At 48.1% G+C, this 20,821-nt stretch overlaps 1 protein-coding gene across 3 annotated transcripts in view; it reads left to right on the top strand.

The window, feature by feature from the left end:
* Positions 1 to 20,821, top strand: part of LOC136713040 (citron Rho-interacting kinase) — a 54,091-nt gene that overhangs the window by 13,418 nt on the left and 19,852 nt on the right. For all 3 annotated transcript variants that reach the window (XM_066689933.1, XM_066689931.1, XM_066689932.1), the window contains exons 11-29: positions 3,004 to 3,109; positions 4,533 to 4,676; positions 5,103 to 5,222; positions 8,554 to 8,724; positions 8,822 to 8,875; positions 8,960 to 9,013; positions 9,101 to 9,241; positions 9,869 to 9,994; positions 10,528 to 10,623; positions 10,793 to 10,909; positions 11,450 to 11,559; positions 13,626 to 13,800; positions 14,193 to 14,390; positions 14,626 to 14,679; positions 17,919 to 18,116; positions 18,904 to 19,097; positions 19,210 to 19,345; positions 19,663 to 19,767; positions 19,911 to 20,051. In XM_066689933.1, coding sequence (XP_066546030.1) covers positions 3,004 to 3,109; positions 4,533 to 4,676; positions 5,103 to 5,222; positions 8,554 to 8,724; positions 8,822 to 8,875; positions 8,960 to 9,013; positions 9,101 to 9,241; positions 9,869 to 9,994; positions 10,528 to 10,623; positions 10,793 to 10,909; positions 11,450 to 11,559; positions 13,626 to 13,800; positions 14,193 to 14,390; positions 14,626 to 14,679; positions 17,919 to 18,116; positions 18,904 to 19,097; positions 19,210 to 19,345; positions 19,663 to 19,767; positions 19,911 to 20,051 — 2,440 coding nt within the window. The remainder of the gene's footprint in view (positions 1 to 3,003; positions 3,110 to 4,532; positions 4,677 to 5,102; positions 5,223 to 8,553; positions 8,725 to 8,821; positions 8,876 to 8,959; positions 9,014 to 9,100; positions 9,242 to 9,868; positions 9,995 to 10,527; positions 10,624 to 10,792; positions 10,910 to 11,449; positions 11,560 to 13,625; positions 13,801 to 14,192; positions 14,391 to 14,625; positions 14,680 to 17,918; positions 18,117 to 18,903; positions 19,098 to 19,209; positions 19,346 to 19,662; positions 19,768 to 19,910; positions 20,052 to 20,821) is intronic.

Below are 20,821 nucleotides of genomic sequence, written 5' to 3'. Positions count from 1 at the left end.
CGATTGTTTATAGATAATCATGAGGGGTGGGCTGGGGGGGTGCTAGTGTGACAGCAGCTTCACTAAGCTCCCCACAACTCACTGAGTACATAAGCTTTCCTGAGAAAAGGGAGAGAGGGAAGCTTTCCTTTCGAAACTCCGTTCCCCCATTGTGTCCTGTGCGTGTGTCATTCTTGAGTTTCAAGTCCATTCCTAGTCCCTTTCTTTAGTACTTTGAACACCTGACTCAGGCCCTTTGCACTCCCCCTGGTGCCATGCAGCCCTCCCTAGTATTGCAGTAAAGTGTGACACAAGGCGCAGTGCTGGGGGCTGTGTGAAATGCAGGATCTTGCCATGCACATCCCATCGCTGTTCCTGGTGATGTGTTTTGGGGCTTTAAAGTCCGTCCTTTAAAAAGATCTGTTCTAACCTATTGTAACAGAAAGAGGTTTGCTCCAATGTGATGTGCTACAGGCTGCTATTTTTACTCCACTCTTCTTTTTGTGTTTGTTAAATGTAAGCGAAGGGGTGACTCATCAGCTGTGACAGAGCTGCAGTATCTGTTCCCAAGTTTTGAAGCTGAATAGTGTGTGATTGGGTAGAACCATCTTACTGACACATGCACACACACACACTCACAGTCGCACGCACAGTCAGACACACACACACACACACACACACACACACGCACAGATTCACAGACACCCACATTCTCAGACAATCACACACAGAGGTGAAATGAACAGGGATAGTATAAGGAGATGGATAAGGGAAGGAGAGTAGAGGAGTTAGACAGAAGTACTGCGGAACCAAATTATGCCCTTCTTTTGAAGCAGTTTTTTTGTGATTTTGTTACCTGGGACTGAGAACATGAAACAATCAGTCCATCTTTATTTAGTATAGAGCCCTTCGTAGAGTTACAACAGAGCACTTCACACAATGAAGGAAACAACACAAGCTTGTGTTATTGATATAAAAATAAAATAAACCATTAGATGGGAAGTAGAGAAAAATCAAGCTCCTGCTGATGTCAGACACTTATAGGAGAGAGAGAGTCTCTGGGGGTCCACGGCTTAAGGCCCAGGCCTAATGGTGGCCTCCCCTCCAGGCAGTGTAACCAAAACAAAATAGGAAAAAAAAATTAATAAACTAAATAAAAAAATCGAATCCCGTTTTGACCCAATCTGGAGACTTCCTGCAGGGCCTCCAGTGAAGCAGTTAGCTTGTCACCTAATAACTGGCCTGCTGGCTGCCCCAGGAAGGTTGTAAGCTCTGGGCAGCTGGCAAGATGTGTGGTAACGTGCATGGGGCCCAGGGCCTGGCTCTTTTGGTTTCCATTGCACTCTCCCCACCTTCGCAGGCACCATCACACCGGACCCTGGTGCGAGATGCTTAATAAATTAATCCAGCAATGAGTCCCCCGGTTGATGTTCTTAAAAGACCCACGCTTTCGGGGGGCTTAAGAAAAATCCCATTAATGGCCGGGAGTTACGGTGCTGTGTGCAGACGTGTTCTGACAGGAATATTCAAGGGGTAGTGGTAAATGGGCCTTGAGATGTTTCATGCTCCTGGCCACAGAGACGACAGCCCCCTGAGCCAGCTGACCCCGGTCCATCCAACGCCCTGCCGGCAGTATAATGCCGCCCCCTGTCCACTGGATTTGCCAAACCTGCAGCATGCAAACCCAAACACAACCCCCCCCCCCGCACTCCTCTCTCCTTTGCTGTCCTCCACCATCTCTGCTCCCCATCCCTCCTTCACTGTGCAGTGTTGTAATAAGTGGCGTTGTGCAGATTTCTGCAGAAGAGATGCTTATGTTTCACAGTCAGCACTTTGTCTTCTTTCAACCCTGCAGTTCTTCAGCCATCATTTGTATTTATTATTTTCATGTTACAAAACATAAGCATATGAAGAACAAATATTCTTGGGAACCCAGCAGATTTATTAAGCACCGCTCAAGCAAAACACAGCGCCAGACACAGCCCTTCTCTGTGGGGGGAGGTGGCAGCTGCAGGTCTCACAGGAGCATGGCAAGGGTCCTGTGTTGTCCCCTGGGGGTGACTCTCACAGGGTGGAGAGAAGGTGGAACAGAAACAATCATCAATGTGATAAAGGAGTGTGCAGCTGGAGCGCCCTGCCACCTGTTTGCACCTCTGACAGTGTTTACACTCAAGAGAAGAGGCCTGAGTACAGAGTACTGGACTGCTGGGCTGTTCGAGGCCTTGAATGCTTGTTTAATTGTCCCCCACTCTGTCTCTTTCCCTCTCCCTCTCTCTCCTTCTCCCTTTCTGTATATCCCTCTTCCCCTCTCTCTCCCTCCCTCCGTCAGGCTGTGCTGTGGTGTTGTTATGGAGGTCTCGGCAGGTTGCGAGTGGGCGCATGCTGTTCTTTTATTAGTAACCCTTTTCTATACTGCAATTTCACTGCTGCTGCTGTTGGTGTTGCTACTATTGGAGCTGCCTCTGCTGTTAGGTCCTGTGTTTCATGGCACCGCTGTCACTGGTACTGCTGGTGCGGACTCCTTGTGTTGGAGGTTACTGAATTAATTTCCCAGCCTTTTGAAGATGCAGTGTTTGTGTGTGTCTGTGTGAGAGTGTGAGTGGGATAGAGATAGTGGGTGGGTGGGCGGGCGTAAGTCAGAGTTTGCACTTGTGTTTCCAGATCCCCCCCTCCTTTGACAACCCCTAAAGTGTTAAACTGAACTCTCCAGAGCTCGTGAAGCCAAAACCCCCAGTTGCATTCAGCTTGGAAGAGGAGGATGTGTGGAAGGTTTTATTTAGCTGCCTATCTGTTTGTAATTATTTCTTTATTTCACATTTAACCCACAAGGTATATTTTTAAATCCGCGTGACACTTGCCACGTCATCCACGCTGAGGTAATCTCATCCTGGGCATGGCCGTTCTAACATTGGGCCTAAATCACGCTGAATGCTTTGGCAGCCTGCAGTGTCCTCTTCTGACAGTGCAGCTTATTTACAGTGCTGATCCAACACCTTTCTCTCTCTCTCTCTCTCTTGTTTACAGATCAGTAGCTGCAGGGCTCGACTCTCCAGCGAAGACCAACTCCATGGAAAAAAAGCTTCACATTAAAAGTAAAGAATTGCAAGAAACACAAGACAAATGTCACAAGGTACTGAGGCTACCCGCTGCATCGGGAATGAGGGGGGTGCAGCATCCTTCTGCCTTTCTCTGCCAACAGAGCTCTTCCGTTCAATTAATTACCTTTGCATAATTAGACTAATTAGCTATTTCCCCAGGTTGTTGATGAGTTTGTTTGTCTTTAGGCACCTGAACAAATTGCTGGACTTGTGTTGTGTAGAACGAGTGAGGCCAGTAGCACCCCAGTCCAGAGGAACCCTTTTAATTTGCTTTTGCATTTTGGGGTTTGGGTTTCATGATCGCTGACCTCCCCTGTGTTTCGTTGCTGTGATGATATTGCCTAATGGCGCCGTTTGCAGTTGTCGGAATTGCTCTTCAACTGCTGGGGGAGATTTCACCAGTAATTGGCATCTCTTTTTGTATATAATAAAGTGGATGGCGCTCCTTCAGGGCCAGGACTGGGGATCTGAGGAGCAGTGGGAATATCGTTCGCTCACACTGCTGACTCCGCCGAGTGTCGGAATTCAGAGCTCTGGCCCAGCGAGTTCTAGAACTGTGGTCGGCGGCCCTTCCATTCCATTCCGTTCCGTTCTTAAATCATCTCAGTGCCAGGGGCTGTCCCTGGCGCGGGCACTGCTTCTTGCTAGCGGCACTTCCTCAGCCCGGCAGCCTCCATCTCGTCTCTTTGTGATTGTTATGAATCTGACGAGTGTCATCGTGCTTGTCTGTCTGTTTCTTGTCCCTGCCATATCAGGCTTCTCTTGTCATTGATGAGAGTTCAGGTTGTCTTAATTTTCTTGATTCAGAACATGAGCGGCATGTCTTAGCCAAGAGATGCAATCCCCCTGAGGCTGCACTGATTAATGCTGCTGTGCATTGTGCTGGGCGAACTCACGCAGCGCTGCTCTCCTGAAGGGATAGCTTTGCTCAGATCACTTTCGTTTAAGAGTTGTTATTTCCAAAGGTGCGGAGAGGGAAGTGAAATTACAGTTTTGTCAGAATCGGCCTTGTTCTGCTAAAGACTTATGTCAACTTTCAAACACATGATTTTATAAAAAAAATTGTGTGCGATGTTGTAGTGCCATCCCCCTGTCCCCTTTTCTAGTGTTTTCTAGTGAAAAGATAAAAGGCTGAGCACAAAATACAGCCGTCACCAACACAGGGTCTAGTGTACAGGTATGGAGACACACAGAGAAGGCCAGTGTTTGCGGTCATACAGGCGTGGCCAGGGGCAGAGTCTGTACTGAGTTTGAGAGTCTGTGGCTTCTGTCCGCTCTCTGTGGGTCTCGTCTTTGTCCCTTGTTCTGCACTCTGACACACGTCATGCTGTTTTGTGTGTATATTTGTATATATTTATCATTCCATCCATCCATCCATCCATCCATCCATCTATCTGTCTGTCCATCAGCATGCACCCCCCCCCTCTAAGCGCTTCTCCTTTCTTGTGCTCCCAGATGGAACAAGACCTCTCCAGATTCCAGCGTAAGATGTCAGACCTGGAGTCGGTGCTGAAGCAGAAGGATGTGGAGCTGCAGGCCTCGGAGACGCAGCGCAGCATCCTGGAGCAGGACCTGGCCACCTACATCACCGAGTGCAGCGTCAGTACCCCCCACTGTGCCGCCTGCTTCACCTCCAGCTCATTATTCCACTCAGAGTTCAGCCACAGTCCTCCCTCTTGTTTTTATTATATACACATAAATATTTATAAGTGTATAATTGTTTTATATACATTTGTTTTTATTGTAATGTAAATAGTGTGTGTGTGTGTGTGTGTGTGTTGTAAATTGGGGGGGGAGGTTCACGCCTCTGCTGGGACCTGCCTAATTCAGCATGTCTGGCTAATTACCTTCGTTAGTGTGTAGTGACTGTAATTGCTATGCACTGGGACTCTTTATCTGAAACCCTGGTGCGCTCAGGAGAGGATTTCATTATTTAAAAAAAAAAAAAAAAAAAAGGTCAAACACAGGAGAATTGGACAGACGGTGGGAGAGTGATATGTCTGGTCTCTGTCCCTGTGTTATCAGAGTCTGAAGCGCAGTCTGGAGCAGGCACGCATGGAGGTGTCCCAGGAGGATGACAAGGCCCTGCAGCTGCTGCATGACATCAGGGAGCAGAGCCACAAGCTCCAGGAGATCAAGGAGCAGGTCAGTACGACCCGTAGCCACCATGAGAGACACTGCACTATTGCCCTGAGACACACCGAGACACACTGCACTGCTGTGTCACTGTACTATTGCCCCAGAGTCACACTGTATTCTGTACAACTGTCTCAGATACACTGTTCATTATTTTATAAAATAATTTGGCAGGATTTTCTTTTGTGATGAAAATAGGGTTACATTTTAGGCTTGGCTCAGGGTTCGAGTCTCCAGTGAACTGAGGCTCTCCCTCAGGTGGGGGTGTGTGTTTCTACTGGGTTAACTGGGTGCAGATTTTCATGGGCCTGGCCTTACATGCTGGGGCTGGTCAGGGTTGCAGTCGGCCCACAGGGGGCAGAACTGTTAATAATGTTATGCAGTGGGGTCTAGGTCAGTGTTTGGGCTTAATTAGGGATTAAGAACAGAGGAGATGCGCTGACTGTCATATTTAGATTGATTTATAGTAGAGAAATTTTATAAAGTTGACTGATAAAATTAAGAGTTATATTTTGGTTCATTGTGGGGTTAGGGTCCCTGTAAATCTAAGCTTTTGTTTGGGGTGGGGTAATGTTTCCTGCTGAGTTAACGGTATTGAATGTGAATTTTCATAGGCTTTGGTTTAAATCGTTTTGCGGGGAGATGGGGAGCAGGCAGGTTCTTGGGTATTGTGGGTTTGTGGGTACTCAGGCAGGCAGCCTTTGCTGTGCTTGTCCTGCAGAGATTCAGCTCCTTCCTCCCCGGCTTCTTCTCATTATGTTGCTGGAAATCTCCACTTCATAAATATTTGATTCGCTACACAGAGAGGTAGAGAGACAGGGAAGGAGGGAGGGAGGGAGAGAGTGGTAGAGAGCGGTAGAGAACAAGAAGTCTAAACATAAGCTGCATCAGCTCCCCACATCTTCTCTCTCTCTCTCTCTCTCTCTCTCTCCCCCTCTCTCCCTCCCCTGCATCTCTGCAGTTGGGAAACTGAGATTAAATGGTCAGCCCCCCCTGGTTCTCTGCACCTGATGTGCGAGCTGTAATAAAGATCAGCCCGGGACAGGGAGATGGGTGGGAAGGTGACATCATCCTAGCTGCACCTCGTTCATTTGGAAGCTCTGGTGGCTGTTCAGTATTCTAGGTGGTACAATGACACAAGAAAACCAGTTTTTATGTTGTTGATGTATTTATTTTTGGTTAATGAAATGGTGTGGGAGAGGCTGCCCTAGGCTCTTCCCTTTTTGCACTCTGTGAAGTTAGGGCCGTATTTATTGCATTTGTTTATCTCCTCCCGTTGTGTAATATTGGGAGACCCCACACTCCCTCGCTGTCGATCTGTACAGCGAGAGTTCCGCCGCCGGGCCCCGCGGTTGGCATGGCGATTGCCTCGGAATGGCTGCTATGGAGATGCTCCTGTGCCTGTCAGTGAGCGGTGTGTTCGTCTGATCGTGTCAGATACTGTGTGGAGCTTGAAGCTGAGCGCTCTAATGGCACTTTAACTGATTGCTGATGGTAGGCCGGGGGAAGGGGGCGGGGGGTCTTGCAGCTCACAGACTGCGGCTGCCTGCTCTGTGCTGAAGCTGCGCTGCCTTGTTTTGACAAGCACCACACGGTCTCTGCATCGCATGCCCGCAGCTGTGGGCGGCACCTGCTGGAACTCTGTGCCCTTCAGTGCATTCTTACTATTATTATTATGGTTTATTTTAGTTGTATGAGTGGCAGCAGTAACAGTAGTAGCAACTGCAGTGTAGTTGTAGAACTATCGGTAAAAGCATAGTAGTAGTAGTAGTAGTAGTAGTCCAAATACTAGTAGGTGCAGAAACAATAGTCTTAGTAGTAACAGTACTTGTGGTAACAGTAGTAACACTCTCTCACACAGACACAAACACACCTGCACACCTTGTAAAGCACGCAGGTGTCAGGTGCAGGAGCCTTGCAGCAGTAACCCCTGATCCCTGACTCATGCTCAGCATGGCAGCCAGCACTGAAAACAGTTTTGTCATTCGAATGTTAGGTTAAGCTGATGTGCGAATAGCTGGCTCCCCGTGATTCGATTTGTAGTTTGGGAAATCACCTTTGGGAGGTCTTTGTTTCCCTGCCTACTGGTCTGCAGAAGAGAGTGATCTTTATTGGCCGAGTGAATGGTGCTGCCCTCGCAGAGCTCCTGTGCAGCTCCCCCCCCCCACCTCGCCCAGCCCCATCCCAGGGTGCTCTGTTTCTGTCCTCCCTGCCTTCTGGATCTTTATTATTATTAGGTAGATAATTCCTCACATAGTTATGGCTTAATATCTTCTAAAGTCGGTGTGAAATATATATATATATATAGAAGCTTCTGACTAATAAAAAGTCCAGTGCAGTGCTGAATCAATTATGGTGAGGATTTGCAAACACAGAGCGAGAGAGAGGCAGTGTGAGAGACTGAAAGAGAGAAAGAGGCAGTGAGATGTACAGAGAGAGAGTGAAATAGAGGAGGCAGTCAGGGAGACAGTGAGACTGAGAGGAGTAATCAGGCTCTTTCTAAGGTAGAATGAAAGAAGGAAAATGGCTGCCTTCCTCCTCGAGTCCAGATTACCCGTCTCCTCCAGGGGTTTATGACATCTTTAATTTCCTCTGTGCGATCAGATCAGAGCTCAGTCACAGCAGTCCCAGGGCCTTGTGAGGTCAGGGGGAATGTGGGCGGCTTCGCTAACAGTGTAGCGTGAATTAGTAGTAGTATTAGTAGAAGTATAAATTACTGTTATTCCTAGTAGTAGTTGCATACATTATTTTAATTATTATTAATAAACTAATAGCAGTAGTATTGCTTTGTTATTATCATTGGTGAAAGCTGTTTTTGTAGCAGTATTATTATGAATGTTATTATCATCATCACCCTTGCAAGTAGAAATTTCCTTCCCTCACGGGCCCTGCAACAACTCTTGAAGGTTTTCTAAGGTTCATTAGTTCTAGTTTCACCCCAGGCCTGTCACAAGAGCTGTGTGGGTATCAGAGGGTGTGCTGTGTAGGAGCTATTGTGTGTGAGATTTCATGCGTGTAATTATTGTATGTGTGATTGTGTTTGGTGTGTGCGTGAGAACTCTGGCATCTCTATCTCTCCTCTCAGTCCTGGAATATTTTTCACACCCAGGCCCCAGTTTTGTTTCCTATTACATTTTGAATTTGTCCTGAATCATAATCTGGTCTCTGTGAGGGGTTCTGGGGCAGCCCTCCAGGGTCTGTCGCTACCTCCTGGGTGAGAATCTTAATCAGGTATTTGACATTACACAGTAGGGGCAGGTGGGGGCAAACTGACAAACTGGAGCTTTTATCTGTTTGTTGAACATGTCCGTCTGTCTCTCTGAATCTCTCTGTGCGTCAGGAGTACCAGGCACAGCTGGAGGAGATGCGTGTGGCAATCAGGCAGCTGGAGGAGGACCTGGCGGCAGCTCGGCGGCGCAGTGACCTGTACGAGGCCGAGCTGCGCGAGTCCCGCCAGACCAGCGACGAGCTCAAGAGGAAGGCCTCCGAGTACCAGCAGAAAATGCAGAAGGTACAGGGTGGAGTCAGCACTGCGCACGTACACGCACGCACGCACACTGTTCTGTTTCTGTCAGTGTAATGGCTCTCTCTGTCCCTGTGAATCTCAGGCCAAGGAGCAGGGCAAGGCAGAGGTGGAGGAGCTGCTCTCCAAACTGGAAAAGGTCAGAGGTCACGAGATGGCAGGAGACTCTGCAATATTGTTGCCTTTTGTTATTCCTATTTACTTACTTACTGTCTTATTTCAGACTAATGCAGAACAGCAACTCAAAATACAGGAGCTGCAGGACAAACTCGCCAAGGTGAGAGCGTCTGTCTGTGCACGTCTATGTGTGTATGTCTGTAAGTGTGTGTCTCACCTGTGTCTGCGTGTGTCTGCTCATGTCCAGGCCGTGAAGGCCAGCACAGAGGCCACCGAGCTGCTGCAGAACATCCGTCAGGCGAAGGAGCGGCTGGAGCGCGAGGTGGAGCGGCTGCAGAACCGGGAGGACTCCAGCGACAGCCTGCGCCGGAGACTGCGCGAGACTGAGGTACTGACACTGACAGACTGACTGGGGTACTGACAGACCGACAGACAGACAGATTGGGCTACTGACAGACAGACGGACAGACAGAGACAGACTGGGGTACTGACAGACAGAGACAGACTGGGGTACTGACAGACAGAGACAGACTGGGGTACTGACAGACAGAGACAGACTGGGGTACTGACAGACAGACAGACTGGGGTACTGACAGACAGAGACAGACTGGGGTACTGACGGACAGAGATAGACTGGGGTACTGACAGACAGACGGACAGAGAGATAGACTGGGGTACTGACAGATAGACAGAAACAGACTAACCGACTGAGATCTAGAGAGACGCTCTGCGACATAGAGACTGAGACACTGAGCAAATCGGATTTTTCTGAATCTACTTCGAGTGACGATGACCTGAAGTGCTGTATAAAAATACAGTACCAATCATTTTAGACCAGCTGCCCGTTTCATATATGAAACATCTGTCACTTGTAATCACAATATCAATAATAATTAATTGAAAAGCATTAGTAATCCCGGGGGTGCCAGTCGATCGATCAATCCTCGGTGCATATTCCCGTGCAAATTGACAACCCCGGTGTGACCCCAGCGTAACTGTGTGGCCTCGTCCTCAGGAGGGCAGGAAGACGCAGGAGAACCAGGTGAAGAGGCTGGAGATGGTGGAGCGCAGAGAGAACAAGCTCAAAGACGACATCCAGACCAAATCCCACCAGATACAACAGATGGCTGATAAGATCCTGGTAAGAGATAAGGGCTGGCCAGGATTATCACATTCTGCCCCTGCTTGCACACACACACAGACGCACACACACACATGCAGACACTGACAAGGACTCTGGCACACAGTCACTGCTGGACTGGTCAGAGCTTGCAGCCTCACTCAATGCACATGGGCGAGACCCCCACACACACTCACTTCGTCCTCCATCGCCTTCAAGAGACAGGGGGACTGTAGACCCAGCATGGATACAGAGTTGTTCAAAGAAAGTGTCTCCATCCCTCTCACGCCATTTTGCCCCTCTTGTTGTCAGACCTGCTGCACGGTGCATCCAGCAGCAGCCCAATGGATGAATTATTTTTTAAAAATATTTCTCCACTTTGTTTTTTCAGCACAATTGATATGAATGGTTTAATTTAATTTTGTAACTACATTTTGTTTTTGGTATTATCATCATTACCATTTTGTGTTTTTATTTATTTTGGTTTATATCTATACCATCTATCTCTATCTATCTACCTACCTATTGATTGATTTTCCTTTTCGTCTCTGCAGGAGCTGGAGGAGAACCTGCGGGAGACCCAGTCTACTGCCCAGCGCATGGAGGCTCACCTGGTGCAGAAGGAGCGGCTCTATGAGGACAAGATCAAGGTGAGGAGTTTGATTGCACTTGTGTGTGTGTTTGGCAGAACTGGGGGTGTGAAAGAGGGGAGGTGGAAAACATCTCTGTATCTCACTCCCTCTCACTGGGGTTCAGAGGGTTGGAGTGTGTTGGAGGAGGAGGATGGTGGTGACAACTGTGTTCCCTCTGTGCCTGCAGGTTCTGGAGGCCCAGATGAAAGCGGACCTGGCGGAAAAGGAATCTCTGGAGTCCAAACGGGCCAAGCACGAGGAGGAAGCCCGTGAGAACTGCAAAGTCATCAGCGAGCAAAAGGCCGTAAGTCGCTGATTTCGTGTCAGCACGTGAAATTACCAAAGAAAATTCGAAAACAAGTAAAACGCAGCTCAGTACTATTTTTACATGTAAGTGAATTTGACAGTGAAGTGCTGTTTGTGTTCGACAGAGAAGGCGGTGCTGCCGCTTCAGGCACATTACTGTACATTACTATTGTTTTTTATTATTTATTTATTCATTCATTCATTTATTTATACTTTTAATAAGACTTTGAAAAACTGCTCCCTGCCTAAGGGCTAGATTTAATGTAAAAAATATTCTCACCCAAGCAGACAGACATCACTGAGATTCAAATTATCATTGCAATTAGAAGCAGTATTATTATTATTATTATGATTATTATTATGATTAACTAAGAGTACAATATAGTGCAGGGCTAGTTGTGTGTGTGTGTGTGTGTGTGTGTGTGTGTGTGTGTGTGTGTGTGTGTGTGTGTGTGCACGTGCGTGCATGCGCACGCACGTGCACGCGCATGTGTAGTGTGTGACTCTGCTTTCTCTCCCAACCACTCCCCCCTGGCAGACCATAAATGCCATGGACTCCAAAATGAAGTCTCTAGAGCAGCGGATAGCGGAGCTCTCAGAGGCCAACAAGCTGGCAGCGAACAGCAGCATCTACACCCAGAGGAACATGTGAGGGTTGTCGGGGAATGTGGCTGATTGGGGGAGGGCAGGGGTGGGGCTGTGCAACACACACACCACAGTCAAACCACAGACTGACAGACACATGGACACACTACACCATGGGTGAGCAACCTAAATAAATCAGTGGGCTGCAAATCCGGGTGTCAGATAACTGCCTGGGCTGCAGGACCCCTTATTATTTCCACTAGTGCTAGATTTTAATTTGAAAATAGCAATATCATGCCATAAATACCTATCAACAATCTATTACAGGAGTAACGCATTGATACAAAATAAGCAAAATATAGTAATTTATGCTTCTTTAAAAAAAAAAAAAAAAAATTGTGGGATGGGTGGTAGTGGTCCGCAACTTGATGCACTTTGGGCCGTAGATTGCCCACCACTGCACTACACACACACAACTGGACTCTAGTCTTCTGAACTTTATCTATCTATCTGCATCTTATTTTTCTAATTTGGCTCTTTACCCCTTCAATAAACCAATCCTTTGCTTCTGCATAAGTTTATTAATGTTTATATATACAGTACTGTGTAAATGTTTTAGGCAGGTGTGAAAAACTGCTGTAAAGTAAGTGCTTTCAAAAATAGATATGTTAATAGATTATATTTATCAATTAACAAAATGCAAAGTGAGTGAACAGAAGACATCTACATCAAATCCATATTTGGTGTGACCACCCTGTGCTTTCAAAACAGCATCGATTCTTCTAGGTATACTTGCACACAGTCATGGATTTTGTGGGGATATAGTCAGGTGTAAGATTAAACTATTATACCAAAGAGGTGCTAATGATCATCAATTCAATATGTCATTAACTGAAACAGAACCAGCTGTGTAGGAGGAATAAAACTGGGTGAGGAACAGCCAGACTCAGCTAACAAGGTGAGGTTGCTGAAGACAGTTCACTGTCAAAAGTCATACACCATGGCAAGACTGAGCACAGCAACAAGACACAAGGTAGTTATACTGCATCAGCAAGGTCTCTCCCAGGCAGAAATGTCAAGGCAGACAGGGGTTTCGAGATGTGTTGTCCAAGCTCTTTTGAAGAAGCACAAAGAAACGGGCAACGTTGAGGACTGTAGACGCAGTGGTCGGCCAAGGAAACTTAGTGCAGCAGATGAAAGACACATCATGCTTACTTCCCTTCACAATCGGAAGATGTCCAGCAGTGCCATCAGCTCAGAATTGGCAGAAACACTGTTTCTGTTACACCCATCTACTGTCGGGAGAAGTCTGGTCAGAAGTGGCCTTCATGGAAGACTTGCGGCCAAAAAGCCATACCTCCAATGTGGCAACAAGGCCAAGCGACTCAACTATGCACGAAAACACAGGAACAGGGGTGCAGAAAAATGGCAGCAGGTGCTCTGGACTGATGAGTCAAAATTTTAAATATTTGGCTGTAGCAGAAGGCAGTTTGTTCGATGGAGGGCTGGAGAGCGGTACACGAATGAGTGTCTGCAGGCAACAATGAAGCATGGTGGAGGTTCCTTGCAAGTTTGGGGCTGCATTTCTGCAAATTGAGTTGGGGATTTGGTCAGAATGAATGGTCTCCTCAATGCTGAGAAGTACAGGCAGATATTTATCCATCGTGCAATACCATCAGGGAGGCATCTGATTGGCCCCAAATTTATTGTACAGCATGACAACGACCCCAAACATACAGCGACATCAAGTCTCAACATCAAGTCTGTCTGGGATTACATGAAGAGAGAGAAGCAACTGAGGCTGCCTAAATCCACAGAAGAGCTGTGGTCAGTTCTCCAGCATGTTTGGGCCGACCTACCTGCCGAGTTCCTTCATAAACTGTGTGCAAGTGTACCTAGAAGAATTGATGCTGTTTTGAAGGCAAAGGGTGGGCACACCAAATATGTAGATTTGTCTTCTGTTCACTCACTTTGCATTTTGTAATTGAAAACTATAATCTATTAACATGTATTTTTGAAAGCATTCTTACTTTACAGCATTTTTTCACACCTGCCTAAAACTTCTGCAAAGTACTGTATACATCACATTATTATTATTCATTTTTCCCTCGCTCCCCGTCTCCTCCCAGGAAAGCCCAGGAGGAGATGATCTCCGAGCTGAGGCAGCAGAAGTTCTACCTGGAGACTCAGGCCGGGAAGCTGGAGGCCCAGAACGCCAAACTGGAGGAGCACCTGGAGAAGATCAGCCAGCAGGAGCAGAGCAACAAGGGCCGTCTGATGGAAATGGAGACACGCCTGAGAGAGGTAGGGGGGGAGGAGGGAGTGGAGGAGGGGGAAAGCAAGGTGGGCAACAGGGGGAGAGGAAGAGGGAGATGAGGGGGTTGGAGAGGTAGGGAGAATGAGAGGAGAGCCAGAAGGAGAGGAGGGAGAGAGACGTTGGTGGAGGGGGGGAAACAGGACAGGACGAAGGGAACGCTCATGACATTCATGGGTCACTCACCTCTTACTTGTTCCTGCTTGTTTTATGCCTCACCCCAGGGTGGGCTGTTTTATATTCAACACAACTTGTTTTCTGAATTTGAAAGAGGTGAAATCGCCCTGCAGCAGGCTTCTATCTAGCCAGTAAAATGCACCCCTCCTTCATTTTGGTATTCCCTCTCCCTCCCTCCCCTGCTCCTTCCACTTTCCTCTCTCAGATCGGCCTGGAGCACGAGGAGCAGAAACTGGAGATCAAGCGGCAGGTGACGGAGCTCACACTGTCCCTGCAGGAGCGGGAGTCTCAGATCAGTGGGCTACAGGCTGCACGCTCTGCCCTGGACAGCCAGCTGCAGCAGGCCAAGACAGAGCTGGAGGAGACCACCGCCGAGGCCGAGGAGGAGATCACTGCGCTCAGGGTATGACTGTGGCAACGCCAAACACGCCCCCTCGGTCTCCCAGCCTGCATTTCATAACGCGTAACCCACCCCTCACCCCCCACCTCATAGCATGTCCATATATACACGTCTACATACTCACATTGATGCTCTCTTCTTCAGTCACCAATCCACACTCCTGCACTAATTCATACAGTCACTCATTTACACCAGTACTCGTTCTTATGTTCTCCCTCTCTCTCTTTGTTTCTCACAGGCTCACAGAGACGAGATTCAACGCAAATTTGACGCCCTCAGAGACAGCTGCTCAGTAAGTAACCCTCCTTCTAGACAGCTTATGATGTTGTTTTCCAGCTGTTTAGCATGTCCATAGAAACAACCAGTGTTACTCCATCACGTTGACTAAACCACTTGACTGACAGAGTGTTCTACAGTGCACAATGGGTTTGTTTGCTTTTTTTGGTTTTTAAATAAAATTAAACTGTTAGGGTGACTTTAGCTACACCATGGTGGCTCAAAGCAACAGCTAAATTCGATTAATAAGAACTGTAATGAAGACCAACACTCTCCTGTCTCTACCCCCCCACACCCCCACTCCCCTGCCCCAGTGTCAGTCTCTGCCCACTCTCAGGCTGTTGTGTGGATGGCGAGCTGAGCATGAAGGGAGGGACTCAGCTGTCTGTTGCTCAGTCTCTGCAGTCCCGCAATGCTCTGCTGCTTTGTGATAGACTGTCTCATTGTTTTTTACAATGGCTCGACTCCCATTGCACTGAACTGGCGCCGCAGTTGCCTCCTGCTCTGGGCTTTCTCCATTTCCGCCTATACAATGTCTGTGCATCTGTCTGTGTGTGTTTGAGAGACCAGACAGCTACGCTGTACCCAGTGTGAAGACCGTTTACTTTTGGCTGCAGAATCCTGCTGCCCAGTGGCAGCGGGCAGTGTAGAATCCCAACGGGAGCTGTGTAGATAATCCGCAGGCAGGCATGCTATTCTGATTATAAACAACAATAATAATAAAAGTGTGTGTGTGTGTGTGTGTGTGTTAATACATGGAAAAAAACTATAACTATAAAACTATAAAATCACCCTGATGTGACTTGTAGACTCATGCGTCAGCGCCGAGCACAGGAAGCTTTCCAGCACGGAAGCAGGGCATGGTGTAGTTGATAGGGCCTGTACAGAAATTTAAATAAATTGTATGCAGGTCGGCTGCATGTGTGTTAGAAGGGGGGGGCGTGTGAAGTTGAGACTGGCTTCCCCTTCAGTGCTTGGTCCTATCTAGCATCCAGTTAAGAGTTTAAAGGTCAGGGTGCACTGGGTTGTGCAGAACTCTCCACCTGCTGCTGCCAGCAGCATCTCAGCATCGCTGTCCCCTTTCCCTCCCCTCCCCCCTCTCTCCTCCCATTCTCCCAACACATGCACCCTCTCCTTCCTTCCTCTCTCATCAACCTATCCCTCTCTCCCTTTCTCTCCCTCTGTCTCTTTTCCCTCTCCATCTCTTCTCTCACCCCTCTCCCCTCCCCCTCCCTCCCCTCTCTTCTCCATCTCTTCTCTCTCTCCCTCCCTCCCTTTCTGGTGGGCTGTTTACAGTAGGAGTCAGACTGGGCCCATGCCATCTGTATCTCAGCTCAACATATTGTGAGGGAATCATAGAATTAGTGATGCGCAGGAATACAGATACAGACAGACACACTCTAACACACATTATTATTATTATTATTTATTCGTTCTTTATTTTATGTTTATTATTATTATTACGCCTTTGTTTATTTTGACCAGAAAGGTAATTGTCTTAGCCTCTGGTTTGTTGCCTATATTGAGTAATAACAGTAACAGCAACAATTATAATCGTCTTCATGATGGAATTATCTTTCTTTGTCTTTCATTCTTTGGGTTTCTTCGGTCACCTCAGACAGCACCAGTGCAGAGAGCTCAGTGAGCATGTGACAGCTCTCCACACAGAGGGACGTATTCCTTAATGGGGTTATATCACTGACACAGTCTGACAGCTCTAAACCAACTGTGTCCCAGTTCATTGTGATTTAGGGGTGGTAGAATAAAAACAATTATATGTGTTATATTTACACAGTTTTAAAGGGGTGCCCAGCCAGGGTGGGACACCGCACATCCCAGTGCATATAGCTGACCAGGCCGACTTCTGGTCCTGCTTTCATGTCATTCCGGCTGTTAGTCTAGGGGTGTCCCTCTAACAAGCCCAAACCCATGCACACCTGTGGAATAGGATCCTAAACTGTTCACAACATGGCTACTTTTAACACTGCCTCAACAGCGACATCATCAATTAGTGAGAAAAAGATTACTCTGGGAACTAGACAGACAGATCCAAGCCTTGGTAGACACTCTCACGACCTTCAACTAGTGGGGGGGGTAACACAGTGCTTATTCATGCCGGCAGTGTGAATAATGGTGCCAGTTTTATTGAAAACGATCAAATCAAAATGGGTCCGGAAATTTGGAATGTGGCGTTCAGAGAGTGGACTGGGAATTCTCCAAGCCTTGCTGTGAGAACAGGCTCGGCACTGGGTGTGCGTCTGGGGCTCTGGGCTGCCCACGCCTCGGTTTGAATCTGTACCTCTGCGCTGCTATGCCAACCAAGCCTATTCCTCCGTTTCTTGTTTGTGAGGGAGTATGTGTTGGTACATGTGAATTATCAGTGTGCAGGCTTTTTTTTTGTTTTGTTTTGTTTTTCTACTCTTCCTTGCCTCCCTCCCTCCCTCCTAAAGGTATTTCAGAAACAAAAGAGAAACATAAAAACGTATCAGAGAGAGCAAGAGCTAAGACTAAACAAAGTAGAAGCAGTTGCCTCCTCTCTGAAGAGCAAGAGGGAGTCTTTGAGTTAAAAGCAGAGTGATCGATGGGAAGAGCTTGGGGCTGCCGGTCCTGAGGAAATCACAGCTGAGCTGCAACACACAGCCTGCTGGCCCTGGAGAGCCAGTGCATAGAGGAATCTCTCTTTCTCTCGCATTCTCTGTCTGTCTTCAGAGCAGTTTGGTAGGGGGAGGTGTGGAGGAGGAATAAATTATCTCGTTAAGAGCTGGATCGCATCACCTTTCTCAACATTCTCACGCTAATTAATTGTCTAATTTATTTAGTTTTTAGGGTGTGTGTGTGCATGTTGTTCGTGTGTGGGTGTCTATATACCAGTGTCTCACTCTCCCAGCCTGGCCCCTGTCACGCTGCTGCTGTTTAGCGTTCTATTCTTCTTCATGGCACGGACCCAGCCAACCTACTAAGACAGATGCATAACTAAATGACTGGGGGGGGTGTAATCAAGGACGCCCATACTGACCATACTGACAACCTCCTGGCATCACCCACTGATCCCCACCAAGTCCTGTAGTTTAATTCGATATTGTTGAACTATCGAGCCACGCCCGGGGTTCGGTAACACCTGACTGGCACTGTGTTTAACAGTGTTTTCATACACCCAAAGCATGCACACACCCTCACACCCAAGGTGTTTCATCTGATTATTTACCAGAGTAACTCTTCCTGGTTTCTCTCCCACTTGCCCCCCACCACCACCAGGTCATCACTGAGCTGGAGGAGCAGCTGACACAACTGAGTCAAGAGAACGCCGAGTTGAACCGGCAGAACTTCTACCTATCCAAGCAGCTGGACGAGGCGACAGACGACAGCGAGGACCGGATGCAGCTTAGCCAGGACGTGGACAGACTGCGCAGGGAGGTGGCTGACAGAGAGATGCACCTCAACAACCAGAAACAAGTGAGGAGTGTGCAGAATGGCAGGCCAAGGGCTGGGGGAGGTGGGAGTGGGAAGGGGGAATAAGGTGTAAGGGAGACCAGGAGAGGGGAAGGTATCCTCTTCCAAAAGCTGGAAACAATGTATTTTTTCACGTAGAGGAAAACTGGGTTTTTTATTAATTGTCCCCGGAACACAGTGAGCTACTGAAAATATAGATATGTGTGTATATATATATCTTCCTGTGTCTTGTTCCTGTCAGTGCTGTGCTATTGTTGTATTAAAGTAGAAGGGAACATGCTGTGATGCGGTGAAGCTCTGTGGGGGATGTCGTGTGCGTGGGCAGCCGGGAGGACAGCGCAGTCCTTCTCTCTCATCGGCTGTCATTTTTATAACTTTATTTTTTAGTTTTAAGTATTGTAAGTACTGCACATGCCAGTTCCGGCTGGGTCACCGATATTCCCAGTCAGACTCGTCAGGCAGAGACCTGGCACTTAACCCGGGAGTCTCCTGGGCTGTAAACTGGGATTGGCTTTGCATCACGTGACGCTCCTTTGAATGCACCCCTGCCTCTCTCTCCCGCTCCCCCCCCACCCCTGCATCCCTCTCTCTCTTCATTGTCTTGCTCTACATTCTCACAATCTCCCCCTCCCACCAACCACTCCATCGCCCACTTCTTTTCCCTTTCTCCCTCTCTACCCCAACTTCTCTCCATCCCACTTGCCCTGCCTCTCCCCTTTTCCCCTCTTTCCTCCCTCTCTCCCCACCCCCCCCATCTTCCCGCTCCCTCTCCCTCTCTCTGCACCCCCAGAACATCGAGACCCTGAAGACGACCTGCACGATGCTGGAGGAGCAGGTGCTGGAGCTGGAGACACTGAACGACGAGCTACTGGAGAAGGAGCGGCAGTGGGAGGTGTGGCGCAGCGCGCTGGATGATGAGAAGGAGCAGGCGGAGAGGCGGGCACGGGACATGCAGCGTCTGCTGGACAGCGAGAAGCAGAACAGGTGAGGACGCCCCCCCCCAACCTCTGTCTGTCTCCCTGGACATGCACGCATACACTCAGATAAACACAAACTCTCTCTCTCTCTCTCTCTGCCTGTCTGGTCTGGTGTGCAGGCTGCGTGCAGACCAGCGCAGTTCCGAGTCCCGCCAGGCAGTGGAGCTGGCAGTGAAGGAGCACAAGGCCGAGATCCTGGTGCTGCAGCAGGCCCTGAAGGAGCAGAAGCTGAAGGCCGAGAGCTTGTCCGACACGGTGAGGGAGCCAGCAAGCACAAGCTATGCACAACCCATGCTCACGCCACGCAACACACTGTCCCATCACACACACGCCTCAGGGTCACACCTCATGTGCACAGTCACATGGTCATGCCACACCTATGTACTGCACACACGCCCACACAGAGCGGAGAGAGAGACCCTGACCACCACAGCCCCTCCCATGGCCAGCGTCAGCGCACTGCGTACTGGGCTGTAGCATTTTAAATGCTGCTGTTCTTATGCTTTTATTTCTCATAATTAATTATTATTGTCAACGTTATTATAATTTGTGTTGCTGTTGTTGTCGGGCAGCTCAATGACCTGGAGAAGAAGCACGCCATGCTGGAGATGAACGCACGCAGCCTGCAGCAGAAACTGGAGACGGAGAGGGAACTGAAGCAGAGGCTGATGGATGAGGTACCCAGACTGGAGCCAGCGCTGTGTGGACTACATTATAGTATAGGGCCCAGACTGGAGCCAGCACTGTGGATTACACTGACATGTGTGCATCTCTTCCTCTCCCTAACCTTTTCCATTTCTCCTTCCCTCTCCCTGAACAGCAATCCAAGCTGCAGCAGCAGATGGACATGCAGAAAACACACATCTTCCGTCTGACCCAGGGGCTACAGGACGCACTGGACCAGACCGACCTGCTGAAGACTGAGCGCACTGACCTAGAGTACCAGCTGGAGAACATCCAGGTCAGAGTTCACTTCCTGTGTTACCTCGCTTCACGTGACGCTCCTTTAATGGAACGGGGTGATTGAATCAGCAGGAGCGCCCTGCGTTTCAACAGGCGAGCGTCATTACACAACATTGATAAAATGCTGCTGTCCCAGAGACAGGTGCGTCCCTCTCGATGCTCACTGCTGTTGTGGTGCTGGTGTTTAGTTTTTGTTTTTGTTTTCATAAATATTGTTTTTTATTTTGGTGAAGCCTCTGACAATAGGGGGGCTGAGCTGGGTATTGTATTGTAATCAATGACATCTCTGCAACAGAAACAGCAAGAGCCGGATGAGATGGTTTTCACTGGCGTTAAATTGCCCGTCTCTTATTTGCATATCAATAGAGATTACGCCTTTGTTGTTTTTTGTGAGTTTGCTTAATAAAAAATAAAAACAGCGATGCCATGCTCGTTCCCAGGGTGCACCCCCTGCGATTCTGCTGAACACATGTTCGCTGGTGCAGAAATGCAAATGTACAGCAGCTTTTGCACACCACACACGTGCTATATATCTATATATAAATAGCATCTAAATATATATACATGTTTAGATACTACATGGTCCTCAAATTCAGATGTTGTATTTAATCAGCTTTCAGGCCACGGCTTAAGTGTTCCCTCTGTCACTACCCTGTTTTACTCTTCAAAGGTGAAGTCATAAATCACTTATTAACATCCTTTCACATTCTCACAAGTATTTGCGAAAGTGTTTTTGTTTTTGGTTTTTAAGTTGGTTACAAAATGAAT

Source organism: Amia ocellicauda, chromosome 17, assembly GCF_036373705.1.
Source record: "Amia ocellicauda isolate fAmiCal2 chromosome 17, fAmiCal2.hap1, whole genome shotgun sequence".
NCBI classification, from domain to species: domain Eukaryota; kingdom Metazoa; phylum Chordata; class Actinopteri; order Amiiformes; family Amiidae; genus Amia; species Amia ocellicauda.
This window is presented reverse-complemented; position numbering and strand designations above follow the sequence as displayed.